Raw genomic sequence first — 22,175 nt, forward strand, 5'->3', positions numbered from 1 at the left:
TATATATATATATATATATATATATATATATATATATATATATATATATTATAATGATAATTTTTTAATGTGCTGGAAAGGCAATTAAACATTCTTTTTTGTTGATTTTTTATTGCGTGAAATAAACCAGCATCAACACTTAAATTCACAAAAGAAGATGCACACAAAAGCTAAAACATTCCCAAAGGGGTGAAGTCTCGTGTGACTTCAGCTAAAGTCACGTGTAACGTCAAATGATCACGTGTGACGAAAGCTAAGTCAGTCCTATAGCGCACGTGTGAGGGTGGGCTAGGGCACGTGTGAGGGTGGGCTAGGGCACAAAGCTCCTATTCCTCCTCTTCATCGTCTTCCTGTACCCCGGTGCCTTCTCCACTTGCCCTTACTACCGTCTCTTCCACCTCTCCTATTTCGCCCTGCTCTTCTCCTTCTTCTCCTTCCTGCTTCACTACCGTCTCCTCGTTTGTTTCCTCTGCTTCGCTCATGTCTCCTGCTGCGTCTTCTGCTGCTACGGCGCCTTCTGCTGCTCCTATGTCTCCTGTTTCCTCGGCGTCACGAACTGCAAATAAAACATTTACATTCAGAACAGTATAGCAAGTATGATCAAATGGATAGTTGCATTGTTTTTTTTGTAATGTTTTTGAGAGTTTTATACATCTTTTAACAATTCGTCAAGAACGCTGTTATAATCTATGGAGCTAATTATTTGTCAGTGCTCCTCATAACTTGTATGTGCGTCTCATAAATACCATGTTTTCCCCATAACTATCCCGTGATCCTGATAATTAGCCTATGGTCCTCATTATTTTATAAGTACACATCATAATTACCCCGTTCTCTTCATAACTAACCTATGCTCCTTATAAATTGCATGTACTTCTCTTCCCATAGTAAGAACATAAGAATGAAGGTAACTGCAGAAGGCCTATTGGCCCATACGATGCAGCTCCTATATATATATCCACCTAATATAGTAAAAATAAACTTTTCCTCATGAATCATCTTGAACCTCAACTGCCTCATGGAAGTCACCATAACATCAGCTCAAAAAAATCCAAATGATATGACTTCTAGTTCTGGTGATATGCACTTGGAAACTCATCACATGAAATTAATCACAAAAACACGTGGTTCAGTTATGCTGAAGTATCCACACAGAGGATAAAAGTGAGACTAACTCGAACTCTTCCGTGCATTTTTTAAAAATTTCAATGAACACAGTATAGCTGTATGCCATGAAAATGTGTTGATACGCGAAAGGGTTCGGATTATTTTAGTTCTTCTCCCCTGTGTGAATACTTATTCATATATATGTCTAACCTACGCTTGAAACAATCCAGTAATCTCACGTCTGTTATGCTACCGAGATAATTTGTTCCATTACTTAGTATGCATTTCCATCTCAACATTGGCAATGAGTCCCAGAGCAGGTGCCTGCGATCATATGTCCCCGGAGCGCTCACCCCTCCCCATAGTTGATAGCCTTACCATACTAGTTCCCCTGGAACACAACCCGCCAATAGGTTAACAACCAGGTCCCCCCGGAATTACTGTTGGGTAAGCAAGGGCGAACAACCAATCGTCGTGGGTACACTATGTGTTTGCTGGGGACATGCAGACATCCTCAATGCTGTATACTCACTGGCAGGAGCGCAGCAGCGGCAGCCTTGTCCGCCACAGCCGTTGGTGATCTGCCTCTCAGTGTTCCTGCAGTTCCTGCGTACGCACACCCCAGAGTGCTCCCTGCACTCCTCGCTGCTCGAGCACCCTGCAACACACAGTTGCTCGTGTGGGCTACACTTGGACGTACACAGTTATCGTGGTTGTTTGGGCATTGTTTTCCTCTGCCAGAAACGCTTTGCGTAATAGTGGCTTTAGACATTGTATGTACTAGCTCTATCTATAAATCTATCAATTTTTATAAAAACCTCTTGTATGTATGTACTTTACCTGAATAAACATTTATTTATTTATTTATTTGTTAAGAGGTGAAAAAAAACAAATGTCAAATATATCCGTTATATGCTACTACTAGAGCAGTATGTAAACAACTGTGGCAACACTGAAACACTTCATTACTGAATGAGATAGTTGATCGTGATGTACACACGCCTCTCTCAGTACATAAACAAGGAAGTACTTACTTCTAACACAACATTGGCACTGGGTGCCGGAGCAGCCGTTGGCGATCACCTCCTGTCCCTTGGCGCAGGTTATGGCACAGAATCCTCCAGCTCTTTTGCACGAGGTGGTTGGATCACAGTCTGTAGAGTGTCCGCAGGCATTACCCCTCTGCACTCTGCCTCTATACTAACCTAGAAGAGCCTATGTAAAGATTGCTTCGTGTGTGGTTTATCCTCGTCGGGGACACGAAGCCTGACCTACGATTCAACCCACAATAGTCGACTAAATCACAGGTACGTATTTACTGCTTAGTGAGCAGTAAAGCAACCTTCTTGTTCTTCTGTGTGCTAACGACCTAGTTTGTCATATTATCTTCGTACTATCTACGCTCTCCTTTGGCAATTAAGCATAACCAGAGGTTACTGAAGTCTAAATGGGGGGGCGTGGGGGAAGGTTCTTAGAAATGATTGGGCACGTTTCCTTTCACCTAATCTTTTTGTCTTTTTGTTTACCTAACAGTAAACATAAGTACTCGGGAGCTTGGCAATTCTTATCAGGGTTGCATCCTGCGGAAGGTCAATAATTCTAAGCTGTGAAGGGGAGGGGGGAGGGGGGAAGGGGGAGTGGGGAAGGGGGAGAAAGGGGACAGGGAATGGGGGAAGGGGGAGGGGAGGGAAAGGGGAGGACCTTGATACAAGCCTAAAGTACGTATATAGACACAGGCTTCCTGTCCTCGACAACGGAGAGATAATTATTTAGAGGAATACAGATACAGTCTTTATAATTTCTCAACGTAAACACCCAAGAGCTTTGTTATTGAAGCTCCAGTTTCCCAAAAGGTATCCCAAAGGTGTCCCAAAAGTTTCCACAAGATTAGCCCATAAGAATTACAGGTTTTCACTACTAACCGGTTGTCAGCCTTCCTGGATATACTCCTCTAATAATAATAATCATCACCAGCGGGGAGACTCAAGTTCAATTATGTTTATTGAGACAAGAAAGAAATACATCTCAAAGGGATAGAGTAGCTTAGTCTATTTCTACCCCCAAGGGGGTGTAGAAATCTCCCCTTGGGAGACTCACCTCTGGGGGCGCAGCAGGTGCAGGTGCTGCCGGTGCAGCCGTGGGCGACGGCCTTCTGCGTCACCAGGCAGGCGGTGGTCGAGCACGACCCCTTGGCGGTCGTGCAGTTGGCGAAAGCGGTGCATGCTTGTGTGGTTCGTGGACAAAGGTCGTGCGTGTTAGTTTTTAATAAACAAGTAAATAATTGTATAGATAATGAACTTAAAGCTAAGTAATACAACACAGAAATTTGGTCTCTCATTTTGAGTCAGGTAGCCAGGGAGAGGCTGTAATGCTGAATCCAGATTAACTTCGATTTGGTTTGTCCCCCCCTGATGCTGTGATGTGGCCCTCCGAGCAGGACCGACTTGGTCAACATTGCAGACCAGACGGACTTTGTCAACATTGCAGACCAGACGGACTTGTCTAGGCTGTCACGAGAGCTTAGTATCTAGTTGTTGGATGACACATTCTTGTCTGAAATCAACAAACAGTCCGTCTGGGATTGCTCTGGTGTAGTGACCGAGCTTAGCGCCGTGAGAGCTTGCGAGGCGAGACAGAAGCCGACAAGCACGGTTTAAGGGTCTAACCTGCAGAAACTCTCCGGCATGGAATGCAACACACGATGAAGTCAACAGCATCACTAAGCCTAACCGTAGCCCAGTGTTAAGAGAGACAATCTCGTCTTCTTACGAGTCGTAACTAACACTTCCTCTGGTCGCCTCGGTGGGACCGCATAACATCCCAGGAAGAATAGCGGAGATGGGGGACAAGACCTGTGTGTTCACCCGGGCAAATCATACAAGGAGCGAAATAACTCATTGGGATGCAGATACATCTTATACAGGAAATTTCTCAAAGATTTGGGTTCTAAACTCATCGCCACAACCAAAGACCGAAGAATTGACAGTATAAATACTGGCAACTATAAATAAAATAAATAAAAAAAGAATAAACAATTTTGTCTTACTCATAGCTGGAAAAGTTAATGGAGAAAGAAAGAGAGAGAGAGAGAGAGAGAGAGAGAGAGAGAGAGAGAGAGAGAGAGAGAGAGAGAGAGAGAGAGAGAGAGAGAGAGAGAGAGAGAGAGAGAGAGAGAGAGGAGAGAGAGGAGAGAGAGAGAGAGAGAGAGAGAGAGAGAGAGAGAGAGAGAGAGGAGAGAGAGAGAGAGAGAGAGAGAGAGAGAGAGAGAGAGAGAGAGAGAGAGAGAGAGAGAGAGAGCGCGAGCGAGCGAGCACGACAACATGTCACTCACTCGCAGGCTTAGAGGCGCAGCAGGAACACTGGCCCAGACATCTGCCCTTCAGCACAAACTGAGTAGTGGTGTCACACGGCCCCTGGCACACTCCCCCTCGGCTAGTGCACGATGTTGTCTGAACGCTGCAGCTCGACGGGCCATACGGATAATGGTCGTCGTGGTCGTGGTGGTCGTGGTGGTCGTGATGGTCGCGTCGCGTATCCAAATCTTCAAGCAGGGAAACAAATAACACAATGGTTATTAATAAATCCTTAAACATTTGACAGGTTTGACAGAGTTCACTAAAACAACAATAACATTATAGTTATGAACCTAGAATATTTGAAGATTTATTATTATTATTATTATTATTATTATTATTATTATTATTATTATTATTATGTCTTCATATTTATTTAGGATTCAGAAAACCACACTAAGACGCCTCATTGTTCTTTAAATCAGCTTTGCATAAAATTACATTTCAAGGTCTTCAGCCATGTCAGAATGGGATTCTAATTCCAATTTCGAACCATAGGAACTGAACGGAAGTGGACAAAAAACTATTTTTTTTAGTTTGTAAGTCAAATTAACCCTTTGTTTGGTGTTGGGCTTCAGGTCTATCAACCCCTTTCAGCCCCTACAGTATCTATATGGAACACTGCTGCAGTCCATACAGTATTTCTGTGGAACCCTACTGCAAAACCCTACAGTATCTCTACGGAAAAGTGTCGTGTTTTAAGTCTTTAAGAAATTGGTATCGTCTCATAGTTCAGTAATGTGTCCGTGGAACAGCGTCCCTGCTCCATAGTCCGGTGATATAGCTATGGATTAGTTCCACAGCACCGGAGTCCTGTGGCACTTATGTAGAACGCTGGCCCAGAGGCAGAGTTCTGTGAGGCATCGTCAGTTCCGGGACGATCCGGTTATACCCAATCATCTGTAAGATCAAAACATAAAATATATTAATGTATACACATTGTAAGATGTGTGTGTGTGTGTGTACTCACCTAGTTGTGCTTGCGGGGGTTGAGCTCTGGCTCTTTGGTCCCGCCTCTCAACTGTCAATCAACAGGTGTACAGGTTCCTGAGCCTATTGGGCTCTATCAGGAACCTGTACACCTGTTGACTGACAGTTGAGAGGCGTGTGTGTGTGTGTGTGTGTGTGTGTGTGTGTGTGTGTGTGTGTGTGTGTGTGTGTGTGTGTGTGTGTGTGTGTGTGTGTGTTTGATAATACTTACATATACAGACTCTGTGTACAAAGAGACATTACACATGTATGACAAGTGCTGGACTGATAAGAAACCAAATGACATACACCTGTACTGTTATGGTGACATACACTTGCTTTATGATAAACCTGTTTACTCTCCAAACAGACTATCTACTATCTATCGACTATCTACGACTGGGCTATCTACTTGAACTCTACGTTTGTTTATTTGTAAGTTAATCTACTGAACGGGTTTCAAACCTATTCACGAAAATTTTGTAAACCAAAGTTAGTATATTTTGTAAATAAAAGTTAATATATGTTGTAGCGAAACAGTTAATGTGATTTGTAACCCACAGTAAATTGTGGGCATGGTATCAAAATCTTTTTTATTTTAATATTTCATAGACGAGAAAATATATATTCTATGCGCTCCACAATATTCTGAGTTTTATATAAACTTTGTTCCAAATGCGTTAAAAATGTAAAATGCGATCGTGTCAATAGCTTCTTAAAAGTTAATTATATGACTCAAAAAGATTCTAGTTGTGTCTTGTATAATTTAATTACGATAGCTGCAAGATATCGTGTATCGATATCTGCAAAAGAAAGTATGTTGATATCGGAAGGCCTGGTATGTCGATAGCACTAAACATCATGTCTAAGAAACACACATAATCTCGAGATCTCGTATTAACAGATATATATATATTTTTCTCCTGCAAGCGTTGCCAACTTATCAACGAATAAACACAAAATCCACAACAAAATCGCGCACATGAGCAAGAAATATTCCCAAACAAACTTTCCCAGATGTTTGGAGAATTTACACTTTAAGTGAACAGCGTCTGATGGAATCATTGACCGATCAGCAATATTCCAAAAACTATGTACAAAATGCAGTGATTATATTTTGTTTCCAGTTCATTCACCTGGACACTCGGAGCCTCGAACCGCCGAGGCTCGGAGCCTCGAACCGCCGAGGCTCGGAGCATCGAACCGTGCATTGACAGTGGACGGGGCTTTACCTACTGAGCCACCAACACCCCTTATAAGGAAGATTTCCAGCGGCACCTATCTGCTGCCCAATTGGAACTTTAGGCGTTCCCGTGGGGTGGCCACTTTGACATGTAGGTCCTGGATGATCCACGTCCAAGTCAGTAGTTTCTAGTGAGGCCTGGGGCACACTGTAGGCCTACGCAACCACAGGTAGGAGGCCTGCCGTAATTTAACACGCCCTCTCCTCCAGTATTACGTTAGATCGTGGTAATACTCAAGTTTGGTAATTTTTAACAAAATTTGAAAATTATTTTATTATTCCTGAAGATGTCTCTGGTGTTTGTATAAAGTTTTAAAAATATATGAACGGAATGGGAAAAGTTGGAGTGATTTTCGCCACTCCGTCGAACGAAGCAGGAAGAAAATTGAAAGACGCAGATCGATGTGAAATCCGCATTTATATATATCCAGGTATACTATATTTCCATATATGGCTGCCACCTCATTATGCGTTATCAGGCGGGTAAGACGGGAAAAGAAATAGGAAAGCTCCTTGACATACCTCACCGGAAGCTGAACCGTTGCTGCTGTGTGGCGATGCTCCCACGGGTTCGGATTCGGATCCGGTAGTGCTGTCCTCAGCATTCACCAGGAAGACGCAGAAGACCATCAACAAATACATCGACTTCATGGTGCTGATATCTGGCTGCAGAGAGGACTCTTATCTCACTGTTGGCGACTGGCGGTTCGCTGTTACGGCCCCGAAAGTCGTCTCAATAGCTTCGTGAACTGGGTGACAGTCGCAAAATGGTTGACACACCACAAGTACTCTACAGAGTCGCTTGACTCGCCTTCGCTGTCGATGGTGTGAGGATGACGACTGGTGGCTCATGAAGCTGACTCCTGTGCATTATATCTGCTCGAACGTCACCCCGGAACCCCCATCAAACACCTGCTCAAAAACCAGGTGTTGATGGCTTGACGTACTACATAATACATCAGCCGCACGCTTGTATTTTCCGATCCCACGTGTCTGGTTCCACGTCAGTTACCATATGACGCAAGATCCTAGTCCTAGGAGGGAAGTGAGTGTATGGTAATAGGTGGAATGGGTGTATGGTCCTAGGAGGAATGAGTGAAAGGTCCCAGGGGGAAAGAGTGATCGGTCCTAGGGGGAATGAGTGACTGGTTCTACGGGATAATGAATGCATGAACCTAAGGGAGAATGAGTGCATGGTCCTCGGAAGTAATGAGTGAAACAGCTGAAGTAGTACTCACAATAACGTGGCCTGAAGATATGAAGACCAAAGCACACATCAGAAGATGGAAAAACGACAACGTTACGGTATGTCCTGGATCATTATCAAGTTGTGTATAACGCAGTACTGATTGATTGATTGATGCAGATTTAGCCATCCAAGAGGTGGCTTCGGGTAAGTGGTAGATGTTTTGGAGTGAATGTGAACTTTGGTCGTGAATGGCAGCACTGAGGTCCTTTTCCTTATATTTGGGAATGTAAATAAATAGGAATAGGAATAAATATAAATACTAGTAGATGAGGAGAATACCTAGGTCTCGTCGTAAATCCCTCCATGTGCGAAAGTCTCCTCAAACTCAAGCATCATAGGTGGAGTAAAATCCGTCTTACCTGGACTCCGTGGGGCAGATTCACGAAGCAGTTACGCAAGTACTTACGAATGTGTACATCTTTTCTCAATCTTTGACGGCTTTATTTACATTTATTAAACAGTTTACAAGCATGAAAATTTCCTAATCAACTGTTGTTATTGTTATAAACAGCCTCATAGTGCTTCGGAGCTCATTAATTGTTTAATAATTGTAAACAAAGCCGCCGAAGATTGAGAAAAGATGTACAGGTTCGTAAGTGCTTGCGTAACTGCTTCGTGAATCTGGCCCCGTGTAATTAGACCCACAGCCAGCACTCTTCTTGGATTCTCTCTTGGGCCTAATGCCATTGTCGCGTCCTTGATAAAAAAAAACTCAGAATTAAGGTGGATGCAAGATAGGACCGGTGACATCAATGTTCACGATGCTTTTTATATTCTCACTAGATGCATGACCCCCACTACACGGAGTGGAGCACAAAATGGTGTGCCCTGGCAGCCCCAGCAATCAGACCAACCCTATTGAAATCCAAGAAACAATCGAGCTACGACAGCCCCATCATAGATAAAGAAGTCACAGCTCTATTGGAGGCAACAAATCCAGGAACTGTGCTCGCCTCACAGCTGTCTGTGCTCCCCATGCAGGGAATTTTCTTTTGGCAGTTATTATGGCAACAAGTACGTGTCTAGATTGACAGTGGCTTCATATTACAGTTGTCCTCCACTTGCTGCCCCAATCCACACTGTATATAGTTGTATTTAAGGAACACAGTTTTAATTTGCTATTAGGATTGTCAAAGACCTCATTATAAGAACATTCCCAGTCAAAATCTTAGTTATTTACTAAATATAGGAGGAAACAGGAATAGCACAGAGTGGCTTGATCGATCAATATGTTACTTCGACCAATTCTAAGGATTGAAAATTCACAATGTAATAATTTTTTTTGCTGGATAATACCGTATAAGTGTTATTTTCTGATGGCTTATGTCTCAGAGTATAGAAAATAGCTATTATTCTTTATAGCTTTATGTCTAACTTAGCTTAAGGAACCAAACTGCACCTACCATCAGGAAGAAGCTTAAGGAACTTATTTTAATGAAAGGAATTAACCGGAAAAAAACAGAAGTACACTTACAATGCATCAGACTTGGATAGCCATGTGCATGGGCAATAAATAGGCTTACAGGTTCCAGAAGTTGAGACACCATTCCTTCCCCCCCCCGTCCCACCCCAAATCCTTATCCTGACCCCTTCCCAGTGCTATATAGCCGTAATGGCTTGGCGCTTACCCGTGATAATTCCCTTCCCTTCCAGAAATTGAGAGGAAATGTCAGCACTGTAGGAAAATTCCCGAAAGACCACAGAGATTACTAGTGTTAAAATACAAATAAACATTTTAACACTGTCATATTTGCAAAGTTTTATTTTTATGCACTTAGAATATTTTTAATATTGCTATGTCAGAGAGAAAACATTTCCTTATATATAGATACGTGATTCAATCAATTAATACATTTACTTATTGCTAAAATATTCCCTTCAATTAGGATTACGAAAGTAATCTCCATTAATAATTTTTTTTTATTATAGACAGATTCTGGAGGGGTATGAAGGTCACCCCAATAGCTTACGTACATTCCAGCAAGTATACTTTAATCCTGGACGTTCTCCAGAACTAAGGTAAATTATCAGTGTATATACACCAAGAAGCAGGGTATACACCTCTCAATGTATATACACCAAGAAGCAGGGTATACACCTCTCAATGTATATACACCAAGAAGCAGGGTATACACCTCTCAATGTATATACACCAAGAAGCAGGGTATACACCTCTCAATGTATATACACCAAGAAGCAGGGTATACACCTCCTGGTGCATATTTTGTGGCAGTAACTTATACAGTTTTGCGGGACGTTTGTGTACACTATTGGCTTTACTCTATTCTATTTTAACTCTCTCTTGCTTCTGTTCTCTTTATATAATAATAATAATAATAATAATAATAATAATAATAATAATAATAATAATAATAATAATAATTGTAATAATAATAATAATTGTAATAATAATAATAATTATAATAATAATTCATTGAACAGGAAACAGGAAACCAGTATATACCAGTTAGAATTATGTCGAGGTCTCCCTAACGATAGAACTACTGACCCTCCCCAGGATGTAACCCCCACAACAAGCTGGCTAACTTCTGGGTACCTATTTACTGCTACATGAACCGGGGCATTAAGTGATAAGAAACGTGCCCATCATTTCTGTACCGCCTGGGATTCAAACTCGTAATTCTGTAATTCCTGATTGTGAGACGAGAACGAACCCAACTGCACTACTGGGACTCTATCGCATACTACATTTTCACTTCACTTATATCTGGTTTACTTAAACCTTGTTTTGAAATTTTCTCGTGGGTAGACACTGAAGTTTTGTCTGAAGTTGCGTCTGATTACAAAATGTGCATTTTATGATTTAAAAAAATTGGTTTTATTTATTTTTTATATTTTATAAATATATATACAAGAGTTCTTACATTATTGTAAAGCCATTAGCCCGCATAGCGTTTCAGGCAGGTCCTTGATCCTAATTTTCCCTGGAATAAGACCCGCTAATGTTTAACAAGCAGGTACCCATTCACTACTCGATGAACAGAGGCTGTAGTTATGGATTCGCGCCCAGTCAATCCTCCCCGGCCAGGATATGAATCCAGGCCAAGGCGCTCGAGAAGCGCCGGGCGAGTGCATCTGGTAACTGTAAGTGTGAGGACATAGGCGCTGAACATACAATATTAAATAAATACAAATAAACACATTATATAATATTAAAACACATATTTGGACAAAAATAAGTAGAGGTGATACTGATAAAATTAAGTTCCATATTCTTAAAGTAAAGTTCATTACCAAATAATTTTTTTCCTCAGCTTGGACATTCTTTTAGTGTCGTTAAAAATTGTTCTAAAATATTAAATTTCAAGTTTTTTTCAGGTATGTGTGAAAGTAATTTTGCGGTATTTTCGGCCGTATACACAGATAACGTTATATCCCGCATCCAAGTAGCACAGTTATCCCTAGAACTAATATTTCAAAAAGACGCAGTATCCCATGAGACGGCATCATACGTGCTCTATGATAGTGCCAGCGACATATTTTTATCTCTAAAGCTTCTTTAAGGGAAGTTTGATTAATTTATTATGAACCCTGTACCCGTTCTGATGATGGGGAAAATAGGGTTGTAGATTTTGTTATTATTAACGCAGGTGGGCACAGGAACAGGCAGCTTCTGTCTCCTGTTAGCAGTCTTAGAGCTTTCCTTTTCCATAGTTCGTGGTAAGTCTTTGCCACTACATGCAGTTTCACCTGGAACACGACCAGGAATCGGTTAACTACTAGGTCCCCAATTACTGCTGGGTGAACAGTGGCGAGCAGGAGGGTAGAAATAGCCAAAGCTACTCTATCCTTTTGAGATGTATTTTATGGTCTCAATAAACGTACTTGAACTTGAATTTTAGGATTCAACCCGTCTTCGACTCTAAGTCCATTACATCCAGCAGCCCTTCCTCCAAACAAAGACTTAAGAGTGATTCCATGGATGCATTCCATGCATCCAGGCTTTTCATTCATGTTTATGAATGAAAAACGGTTTACACACGACTCACAACTGATTTCTTTCGAACACTTCCGGAACAAGTGCTTCACTGACGAATTTTGTTCGAACCACAACGCTGTAAATTCTTCACCCACGTATTACAAATACAAATAATCGCCAACAGAACCTAAATACCTAACCTAACCTATGCCTATATATGCACTATATGCTAATATATTATAATATTAATTTATATTTGAGAAAATTCCAGTTTTGAATGAACAGCATGTAAAAATTTATGAATGTGTCTGTGGGGTCGACCGCTGGATGTAATGGACTGGAGTCGAGGACGGGTTGCGAGGGTGGATAAACCACCTAAATAGATTTGGGTAGTGAGTCGTGTAGAATGTTGAAGAGATCATGTGTGATTCATGTGTTTCTAAGTGTATTGTTAAGGAAATCAATGCGATGTTCGTGATATGTGAAGTGTCTGTCAATTTGTCAATGAGTATTTTCCAATATGTGTTGAGAGCTAGAATTTTGTTATGGAGCTTTTTTATGGGCTACAAGTACGATCACTTCACCAAGAAATGCAAACTTAACTTGGGAAATGCAACACCTGCTCCTTGGTGCACAACTACAAGACTTACAGCCACCCAACAATGCATCATCTGTGGAGGTGCTCATATACTGCTACCTCCCATGACTGCCCAGTCAGACCAGACGAAATCAAGAAAATGACTGAGGCTAGACAAGCCGCCAACTCCACCTCCGCCACCACCGGCTCACGCCCTGCATCAGTTTCGAGTTCGATTTAGTGTTCAGAGTGCTTGGAAAAGGATGTTGGGGAAGAGTGAGAGAGAGAGAGAGGTGAGGAATTTAAATTCTGGGAGAATGGAATGGAACAATCAGGGGAAAGCATCAAGTCATTACGACTATATAGCACTAGGAAGGGGGTCAAGATAAGCACGGGAGACATCTCCCGTCACGCAGGATGCAGTCGCACCTCCACAGATCTCCAGTATCACCTATTGATACTGGTAATGGCTCAAAAGGGCCACCACTTACGGGCTATTCATGCCCGTGCCACCTTTTGGGTGGCTTAATCATCATCAATCAATCAATCATCAAGATAAGGCCGGAGCCCCGCTCCTGTGCCAGGTAAGTCCACTACGGGCTCATCATAGCCCGTGCTACTTGGAACTTGTTCCGAGTAGCTGAATCTATAACAACAACAACATCAGGATAAGGATCAGGGATGGAACGGGGTAAAGGAATGATGCCCCACCCACTTGAACGGTCGGGGATTGAACGCCGACATGCATGAAGAGACCTTTCTCCCTCTTATTATACACCATATGTTGTATAATAAGAGTGAGAATGGTCACTACATTCTTTTCGGATTTCAAGTTCGGACCAACGAACTTGAAAGTTCGTTAGCCCGTCCACCATAGGTTGGCATTACGTGTTGATCTTGAGTTTAATTGATCGGCAGGAGGCTAGTGGAAGGGCGGTTGACGGTCATGTTGGTGTAGGTGTAGCACTGTGTCTGTCTTAGAGAAGCGCGCCTTCTCGTTGCTGGTGGAGAGTGGCTCAGTAAAGCGGTCTTGTTGGGTCGTCGAGAAGGGGCCAGTTTCTTCTTTGCTGTCCAGGTTTTTCTTTGGTGTCCAGATTGTGTCGAGGTTTTTCTTCAAACATTTTCTCCTCGAGGGTGGGGTTGTTCGGGTCGTGGACGTTGAAACTCAGGAGGTATCCATAGAGTGTTTTGTGATCGCAGTAGAGGTCGGTGGCCGTCGCAATGATGGCTAGCTCCGGGGAGCCGATTTTCTTGCGGTAGCATTGACCTAGCTCATTGAAGAACACAGAGTTGTGGACCCTTTGATCCATAGGAGGATTCCTGGCTTCGATTGGGGGTCCGGGGACTTGTAGTTGGGCTGCCAGGTCCAGAGTCGTCTGGTATGCCTTGATGAATGCTTGGTCCACTCTGATGGAGCCTCGAGTTGTCCTTCCCGTCATTCGTGTGGTAGGTGGGACCTGTGGTTGGGATTCCTGGTTAGTCTGTGAAACTTTGGGCTGCACTCTGGTAGAGGTCGTTGGGGCTGTAGTTAGGTTGTTGTTGGGTCCCAATCGTTGGGACGATTGTGTCGAGGCAAGATTAGGAGAGGTAGCAGGTGCAGGAGCTGGTGGTGCTGCTTGCGCTGTTGCTAGGTCGTTGCCTGTTGGTGGGAGCGGGTCGGCTAGAACTGCTGGTGTCTAGGAGCCTGAAGTAGGTCAGCTGGTACCACATTCTTGCGTAGTCTGTTCACTGCCAGCAGTCTGTTGAGGGCTCCGACATCTGGTGATGTCGGAGCCAGCAGTTTCTCGGCAAGCTTAGCTTTCAGGTCCAAAGAGTTTGGCGAGCTGGGGAACGAAGAACTTGAGGATAATGATAAAATCTCAGGAAACAGGAAGAGAGCGGCGATGAGACGGGCTGAAATATTAGTGGCTTATCCACTGTGGATTGGAGTAGTTGTTTATCTTCTAGTATTTTATCCAGTTTTCTTCTTTATTCATCAGGCATCAGGCTGCTTGGCGGCTTGGAAGGCTTGATGTTGTGCTGTCTCAAAGGGTATGTGTTGGTAGATGCTATCTTCTTTTTTCGTTCTTCTTACCGATGTTTTGACTTCTTCTTGTTAGGGTCTTCGGTCTTTTCAGGCTTGGAAGCAGTCTTGCTTCGTGTTGAAAAGGTAATACTGGCATTCGAGTTTTCGTCGGTTTGGTAGTCTTTTGGGTTGTTTCGTTGAGAAGAGTATGAAGTCCCAACCGAGATATCATCGTCTGATGAGTCAGCTGAATTCAAGCTGCTATAGACAATTGTAGGTTGAGTAGCAGCAGGGAGTTCTGTCGCTAAAGTAGAAGGTTCTGTGAGCTCGCAGATGATGGGTGGAACTGAAACAGATGTCGATGGATGAGAAAGCGGCGGGTCCGAGGCGGCTTCCGTTGTAGTAGCTGTCAAAGTGGGCGTTGCAACTGCAGACAGCAGGTCAGTAAGGGCGGCCGTGTTCACCTCGATGACTGAGTCAGGAGCTTGATGAGAACTTGTGGCTGGCGTTGAGGTGGTGTTGACGGCGTCGGGTATGGTGAAGGTTGGGAGACCATTTGCAGAGTAGAGAATATTCAAAATCTTCGCAAATGCCTGTGGGTTAGAGCCGGCAATCATCCTTGCCGTCGTTGTTAATGCATGTACCGTGCTATACAGTGATTGGTCTGGGTAAGATATTGGTGGTGACTGCTGGTTCAGAGAGTGGCTGGCGGTCCGGGAGCTGGGCCCCCATTGGCCGGACTGGTGTGCAGTGGCTCTAGGCTAGTTGCCAGTGGCTTCTCCACTTGGAAGCGGGAAATGGCGGCTTGAACGTTGAAGGGTGGTTCGGCTTGTGGTTGGTTGGGTGGAGCTGAAGTGCTTGAGTTGGTGCTAGCTGCAGAGGAGGATTTGGTTTTCTCCAAATTATTGATAACTTCTTGTCTGCGTGGGCATCGATGGGAAATTGCCGGGTGATTGCCGTCGCAGAGCAAGCAACGTGGTGTTGTCGATGTGCAGATGGTATAGTGGTGATCCTTGGTGCAAATGCTGCATTTCTGGATGAACTGCTGGTACTTGTTGGTGGGGTGGAAGTATTCGTAGCGCTCGTCGTTGCTCACCTCAACCAAAGTCATTGGTTGACGTTGTAGAATTTTTCCATCTTTACTTGGTAAGATGGAACGTGGATGCCGAAGCAATAGATACCATTTGTGGTAGCTAGGGAAGCCACAGCTCGGTTGTAAATGTGACCTTCATGGTGCAGTCGTTGATGTAGTGTGTTTCATACACTTCCATGCCCGGGTTTATGCACCTGATGTCGTTCACCAAATCTCTAACCACTCGATCCTGTTCCTGGACCGAACAGCTTAACTTATTGACAAAGACAGTTTCATGCAGCAAGGTGCGGGAAAATTTGACTCCAATATATTAATCAAAATAATCATATATTCGATAGCTGTGAAGGACCACCACTTTTTGTGAAAAAGTGGAAAACTAAAATGAGCAAATGTATTTAAATTAAATCCACGAACTAGTGCCAATGTATTTTAAGGAATTGATAATGCAATATGAAAATATCAATAAGACAGTATATTGTAATTAAATTGAGTCAAACTCACTCTCATAAATTGGGGGTGTAGGTGCTAATACTACGTAACTAGTGCAATCGTCCGATGCTGGTTCTTCATCAGAGTATTTTTTTTTTTGAGATATATACAAGAGTTGCTACATTCTTGTACAGCCACTAGTACCCGTAGCGTTTTGGGCAGGTCCCTGGAATACGATCCCCTGCCGCGAAGAATCGTTGTTGCAACCAAATACCCATTTTACTGTTGAGTTAAACAGAGGCTACAGTTAAGGATTTGCACCCAGTAAATCCTCCCCGGCCAGGATACGACCCATGACAAAGCGCCACTACACCACAGAGACTACCCTCCGTGGCAGTATATATCCGACTGAGATATATAAATCATGGATATATAAAAATATATGTAATAATTATATGGCATAATTATGAATTGTTAGTAAATAATTATGATCCTTTGTTGAAGATCAATAATCAACTAATGGTTATTAATGACTACTGACGTACTATGACAGCTTAGCTGTTTGGCTGAAATAGGTGTACACGTATAGGGCAGTCACGTCCTCATGCTTGTTGTTACACGTATAGGGCAGTCACGTCCTCATGCTTGTTGTTACACGTATAGGGCAGTCACGTCCTCATGCTTGTTGTTACACGTATAGGGCAGTCACGTCCTCATGCTTGTTGTTACACGTATAGGGCAGTCACGTCCTCATGCTTGTTGTTACACGTATAGGGCAGTCACGTCCTCATGCGTGTTGTTACACGTATAGGGCAGTCACGTCCTCATGCTTGTTGTTACACGTATAGGGCAGTCACGTCCTCATGCGTGTTGTTACACGTATAGGGCAGTCACGTCCTCATGCGTGTTGTTACACGTATAGGGCAGTCACGTCCTCATGCTTGTTGTTACACGTATAGGGCAGTCACGTCCTCATGCTTGTTGTTACACGTATAGGGCAGTCACGTCCTCATGCGTGTTGTTACACGTATAGGGCAGTCACGTCCTCATGCGTGTTGTTACACGTATAGGGCAGTCACGTCCTCATGCTTGTTGTTACACGTATAGGGCAGTCACGTCCTCATGCTTGTTGTTACACGTATAGGGCAGTCACGTCCTCATGCTTGTTGTTACACGTATAGGGCAGTCACGTCCTCATGCTTGTTGTTACACGTATAGGGCAGTCACGTCCTCATGCTTGTTGTTACTCGCTATCCGGCCACAAGCATGGAGATGAAGGTTATCTCTCCTCTTGTCACTATGACTCCAGCTGAAATCACAATTAATATCTAAAGAATGACTATGCCAATGTGAATATACCACTATTTCTGAATGAAAAGTGGGGACATGAGCAAGAATAAGACTAACTTTGGTTATTTTGTAGTCTCACATCCTGACGACGAGCTACCTACACATTTGTTACAAATGCACAAATAAACAAACATCAGTAGGAAATTATCTACATTACGCTCGCCGGGATGAGTGTCTGATGTGGGCGGAGTCACTCTCGATTCCTGGCACCTGCTCCAGCAAGGATGACGCAATTATGGGCCGATGTTAACGTGAACTCCTGGACACTGCTTCTTATCAGCAATATGGCTGCTGTCGCTCTCTCCTTCCTCCCAGTCTCGTCCGCGCATGCGCAAAATATGTTGCGTTGTTATGGAGAGTTATTCTCCTAATATTTTCTCAACTGTGAGATATTAAGACTAGGGTTTATTACAAGGAAGGTAATATTGATGGTATTCTCGTCGTATAATTATTAACGTGAAACTATTTTCATATGAACGAAAAATGGATGAAAATGGATGGAGAATGTCGTTCCTCCATGTACAACAACATGGATGGAGAATTTCGTTCCTCCATGTACAACAACATGGATGGAGAATTTCGTTCCTCCATGTACAACAACATGGGACAACAGATTACTGTTATCTTGCCTGTTATACTGTCTGGGACAACAGATTACTGTTATCTTGTGAACTTCAGCTAATAACGCGTATTGACGTGATCACTGGTTTATGTATTATAAGTCAATAATTCTTAGCAAAGAATACTGATGCGTAGTGAGAATAGAATTTAATTCTCTGGTATGTAGATATTATCTTTCCCTATGCTAAGTGATTGGACGTACCCACGCCGTGGTGTACAAATATTCGGTAAATAATTTGCGCAGTAGGAAAGGCATTAATCTGATTAATCTACTAGTTAGTAATATTAGTAAATTACTATGGTTAATACAAGAATCATTTATCAGAAGATTAAAATGAAAATAAATGTTGGATATTTTCCAACACCAGGTACAGACGTGGAAAGTAGAGGTTGAGGTGGTGCGAGCCGCGAAACTCGATATCTCGCTGCAGCAGCTTGTCGAGGTCCTCTTCTGATTAGAAGAAAAATGCAAAGTCAGTGCCTTCCTGGCTGATGTCGATCGGTGCTATGCTAGCTTCTTCTTTAAGGAGCTTCAGGAGGTCATTCTAGGAGAACGCATGCTCTTCAAGGGTCGTACCTCGGACCTTGTAGCGTTTGTGACACATGGTAGTGAGGGCCCTGCGTTCAGCTGACACCCCCTCAATGGGGCGCAGTGCTGATGGAAGAACGCTGTTAGTCTTAGTAGTGCTCTGTTCGCCAGATCACATCACTGGAAAAGGACCACCGACTCTTCCCGGTATAAAACAGCAGGCTGGGAGTGGGGTCCAACCATCTAGAGTGAAGGGGTGGGAGAGAGAGAAAGCTGAAACAACCAGAGACACGTCCGGCCGTGACGGCTACTGGTTGCAGAATCGCAATGATGATCAATAATCAATCCAATCGTGTTGTTTTCTCTCGGCGAATGACGACGAGAACCAGATTGCTGGTGTCAGAGGCGGCTGATTGATTGGGCGATGAGAGGGTGGGTGGAGCCGTGGTCACCTGTGTGCTGGGTCCCCAGAACGAAACGAAACGAAATAAATATAGGACAAGATACCCTTCGGGTGAGCCTTGAAGTGGGTATAGCTGAAGAATAGCTTGTGAGAGGAAACGGAGAGACAGAGCCAGGGCTAAACCCAGCTGCACGGTGTATTTGAGGGTTTCCAACACCAGGCTGGCTAGGCGGGGAGGCAGGGTCTTGAGTCGGGGGCGACAAAGCGAGGACTGCTTTCCGAGGACAACTTTTCTGGAATGTGGGGTCTTATATGAAGCTGAAGTCTTCTTTCTTCTTGTGATGCTGAAGTCTTCTTTCTTCTGTGATGCTGGAGTCTTCTGCCTTCTGCGTCGGTCTGCACGGAAGCGGACAGGGAGTCCACCACTTCTAAACGAGCAAAATTAGGTCCCCATCCCCCTAAAGAGGGGGAAGAAGGCAGCTGCCTTCATGTGGTACTGGTTCAACTGGAGTGTGTGTGTTATTTCCCCTTGAGCTTTTTACTTGTGAATGATTTTTTTGGTTCTTTTTCGTTCTTCTCGTTCTTTTCGTTCTAGTACTGCTTGTAACGGTGGTGCTGATTTAACTGTTATTTGTTTATGCCTGATCTAGGGCACCGTAAGAGGTTGCACATTGTTGATTTCATAGCAGCTTCGTCAACGTGGGCGACAGTGTCGTCGCCGGTCATGTGTTTTTGAATTATCGTCTTTTCTACCACATCTAATAGGCCCAATGGTGTATCTGGGTTCTTTGGGTTGTAGTTTAAGAATATGCGAGGGGGTAGTCAGTTCCTCTGTGTAATATTGTTGAAGTGACTCTTCGTCGTATACTGACCAGATATAACCATCTGGTTCTTCATAGACAGGATACCGAACTGGTACTTGAAAAGTTGTTATTCTGGGATCGTTGTTGGCTATTTTGATCTCGCAGGTCTTGTAGGGGTTGAATAATTCCGGGGTTGCTGTTTCTTCAGTTCTCTCAGTTTCCATTGCTCCTGCAGGTTCGGTGGCAGGAGGAGGAGCTGTCGATGTGTCGGTGGCAGGAGGAGGAGTTGTCGATGTGTCGGTGGCAGGAGGAGGAGCTGTCTATGTGTCGGTGGCAGGAGGAGGAGCTGTTGATGTGTCGGTGGCAGGAGGAGGAGCTGTTGATGTGTTGGTGGTAGGAGGAGGAGCTGTCGATGTGTCGGTGGTAGGAGGAGGAGCTGTCGATGTGTGGGCTCTTGTCGGTTCTGGGATGACAGGGAGTACTGGTGAAGAGTTGGCTTCTGGTTGAGTAGAGCAGTTGGTAAACATGGCCTCTGGTATATCAAAGGTCGGTAGCTTGTTCATTTTATAGAGTTCGTTCAGTATTTTGTACTGACGTTTGATATCTCCTCCTGAGAGTATCGTTCCAAAGTGGATCAGAGCTGCTAGAGTGCTGTCAGGGGTGGATGGTGGCGGCGTGAGTGGCGGCAGCTGGGTCGGTGATTGGCTGGTCTGGTTGAATGGTGTCGTCTAGTCTGTGATTGGCTGCCGCCGCGGAAGTTGCTGGTCCAATAGTTGGGTTGCACGCCGCTCGCGGCGCCACTTGTCGGAGTTGCTGGGAAAGACATTTTTTTAATATTAAAAGCTTTCTGTCTTGGAGTTTCAATTGCTTGTCTGGCGTCAATCATTTTCTTAATTTCAGCCTTCATGGTTAATCAGTCGTGAGAAACGGCTGTGTGTTCACCGTTGCATAGTAAACAACACTGGGTGGCGGCCTTGCAGGTCCTGTACTGGTGGTTACCTACACAAATGCTGCATTTCTGCGAAGGGTTGGAGCACTTCTGAGGGTAGTGGTTGTATTGATAACACCTGAAGTACTGTAGAAGGCGGAACTATCTTTGTCTGGCAATCTGGTGGAGCGTGCAGGCCACACCAAAACACCTGAGGCTGTTGTCTGCCGCGAGAGTAGCCTCTGCTGGAGACTTGAGGGTGACCTTCAGGGTGGGTTTTTCGTTTACATCTTGCTGGATGAGATGAGCAGAGATGGCGGTGAGAGACCGATTATGACCGTTGATACTCTTGACGATTTCAGCAGTTGGATGTTCTGCTAGGAGAGCACTTACTCGATGGACAAAAATCGATCTTACTGCCTGGAATTGGTGGGGAGATATGAGGATCAGGTTTTCTGCCTCTAGAGTCGTGAGTGTTGCCGTGTTAAACAAACTTTCTAGCGCCACTACACTGCTGAACATAATCTGGGGTCCTGTTTCCTCCATAGTGACGCCGATGGGTGCTATCTCGGAGTTCGCCGTTAGGATGGCCATGATCTCAGCCTTGGTGTAGTTGGTGTCGGGTCCTCGGAACCGAACCTTAACCCGGTATAGCATGGTGTTGTTTATCTATCACCACTCTACCGATCTAGAATGGAGCTCTCGTCGTTACTGCCTAATGTTTACCCACCGGGCAGTGCTGGGTGCAAGAGAGCCTTGTCTAGAGGGTTGCACTTTCCTTAAGAGGCCTCTCGTCTCTTACCGGTATAATGCACCGGATTAGGGTGGTGTCTGACCTCCAATCAATCAATTAAATATAGGTCAAGATACCCTGTAGGGTGACCGGGGAAGAATTAGTGGGGGTGAAAGGAAGGGTTTTAAGGATGAGATAAAGTGCCAGGGTTAGACAGGGCTGCAACGTGGCAGGGCTGTATGGCATTAAAAACGTTATGACCAGTCACTACATAAGCGATGGAGGCAAGGAACTGGATTGGTGACAACATTTCGTCTTTCAGCGCACTCATGGAGATAGCCGCCCTCAGCTGGGTGTGTCCTGGGGATCACACCTGTTGTGGTCTGGGATTTTGCTAATCAGCATCGTGCCCCGCCCAGAGTCACTAGTAAACGGGAGCTAACAGGTCCCCCCCCCTCTTAAGAGGGGGGGGGACCTGTTAGCACGCGAGTTAAGGGGGGTCGATAATAAAGGGGGGGGGGGTCCATGTTGTTGTTGTGGTGTCAGAAATGTTAAGTATCCTTGGTCTTAGTAACAGCAGCGACTGTAGACGTCGTACTATTGTTAGTACTGTAGTTACAAAATACTTTATTATTCTCTATCGTCTCTAATTACCATACTATTTGTCGCCAAAGATGACGCTATACTTCCTTTCCAGCCGACAACATAGCTTTAATAAAGTTAGGTGTTGAAAATATCTGCTAAATAGAGAAAAATTGTTATTAACAGATAAATCTTGAAAGAAAATATGCAAGCTTTTCGTTATTGAAGGTAAAAAACAAAACAAAAAATCCTGACTGTGTT

At 44.0% G+C, this 22,175-nt stretch overlaps 1 protein-coding gene across 3 annotated transcripts; it reads right to left on the minus strand.

Moving 5' to 3' along the window:
• Window positions 1-91: 91 nt before the first annotated feature.
• On the minus strand, window positions 92-17,670 carry LOC123769776 (keratin-associated protein 5-1). Of its 3 annotated transcripts, none has more exons than XM_069301443.1 (6): window positions 17,468-17,670; window positions 4,439-5,360; window positions 3,205-3,330; window positions 2,142-2,261; window positions 1,640-1,765; window positions 92-556 (listed from the first exon to the last, which is right to left on the minus strand). In XM_069301443.1, exons 2-6 carry the CDS (start codon window positions 4,698-4,700, stop codon window positions 327-329), a joined length of 864 nt encoding a protein of 287 aa, XP_069157544.1. In that variant the 5' UTR covers window positions 4,701-5,360; window positions 17,468-17,670; the 3' UTR covers window positions 92-326. The 3 variants fall into 3 exon arrangements, with proteins under 3 accessions (XP_069157544.1, XP_045616982.1, XP_069157543.1); XM_045761026.2 differs by lacking the exon at window positions 17,468-17,670 and adding an exon at window positions 7,200-8,340 and having other exon boundaries at window positions 4,439-4,648; XM_069301442.1 differs by lacking the exon at window positions 17,468-17,670 and adding an exon at window positions 7,195-7,332.
• Window positions 17,671-22,175: the final 4,505 nt, after the last annotated feature.

The sequence above is a fragment of the Procambarus clarkii genome, chromosome 45 (assembly GCF_040958095.1).
Source record: "Procambarus clarkii isolate CNS0578487 chromosome 45, FALCON_Pclarkii_2.0, whole genome shotgun sequence".
Lineage (NCBI taxonomy): Eukaryota > Metazoa > Arthropoda > Malacostraca > Decapoda > Cambaridae > Procambarus > Procambarus clarkii.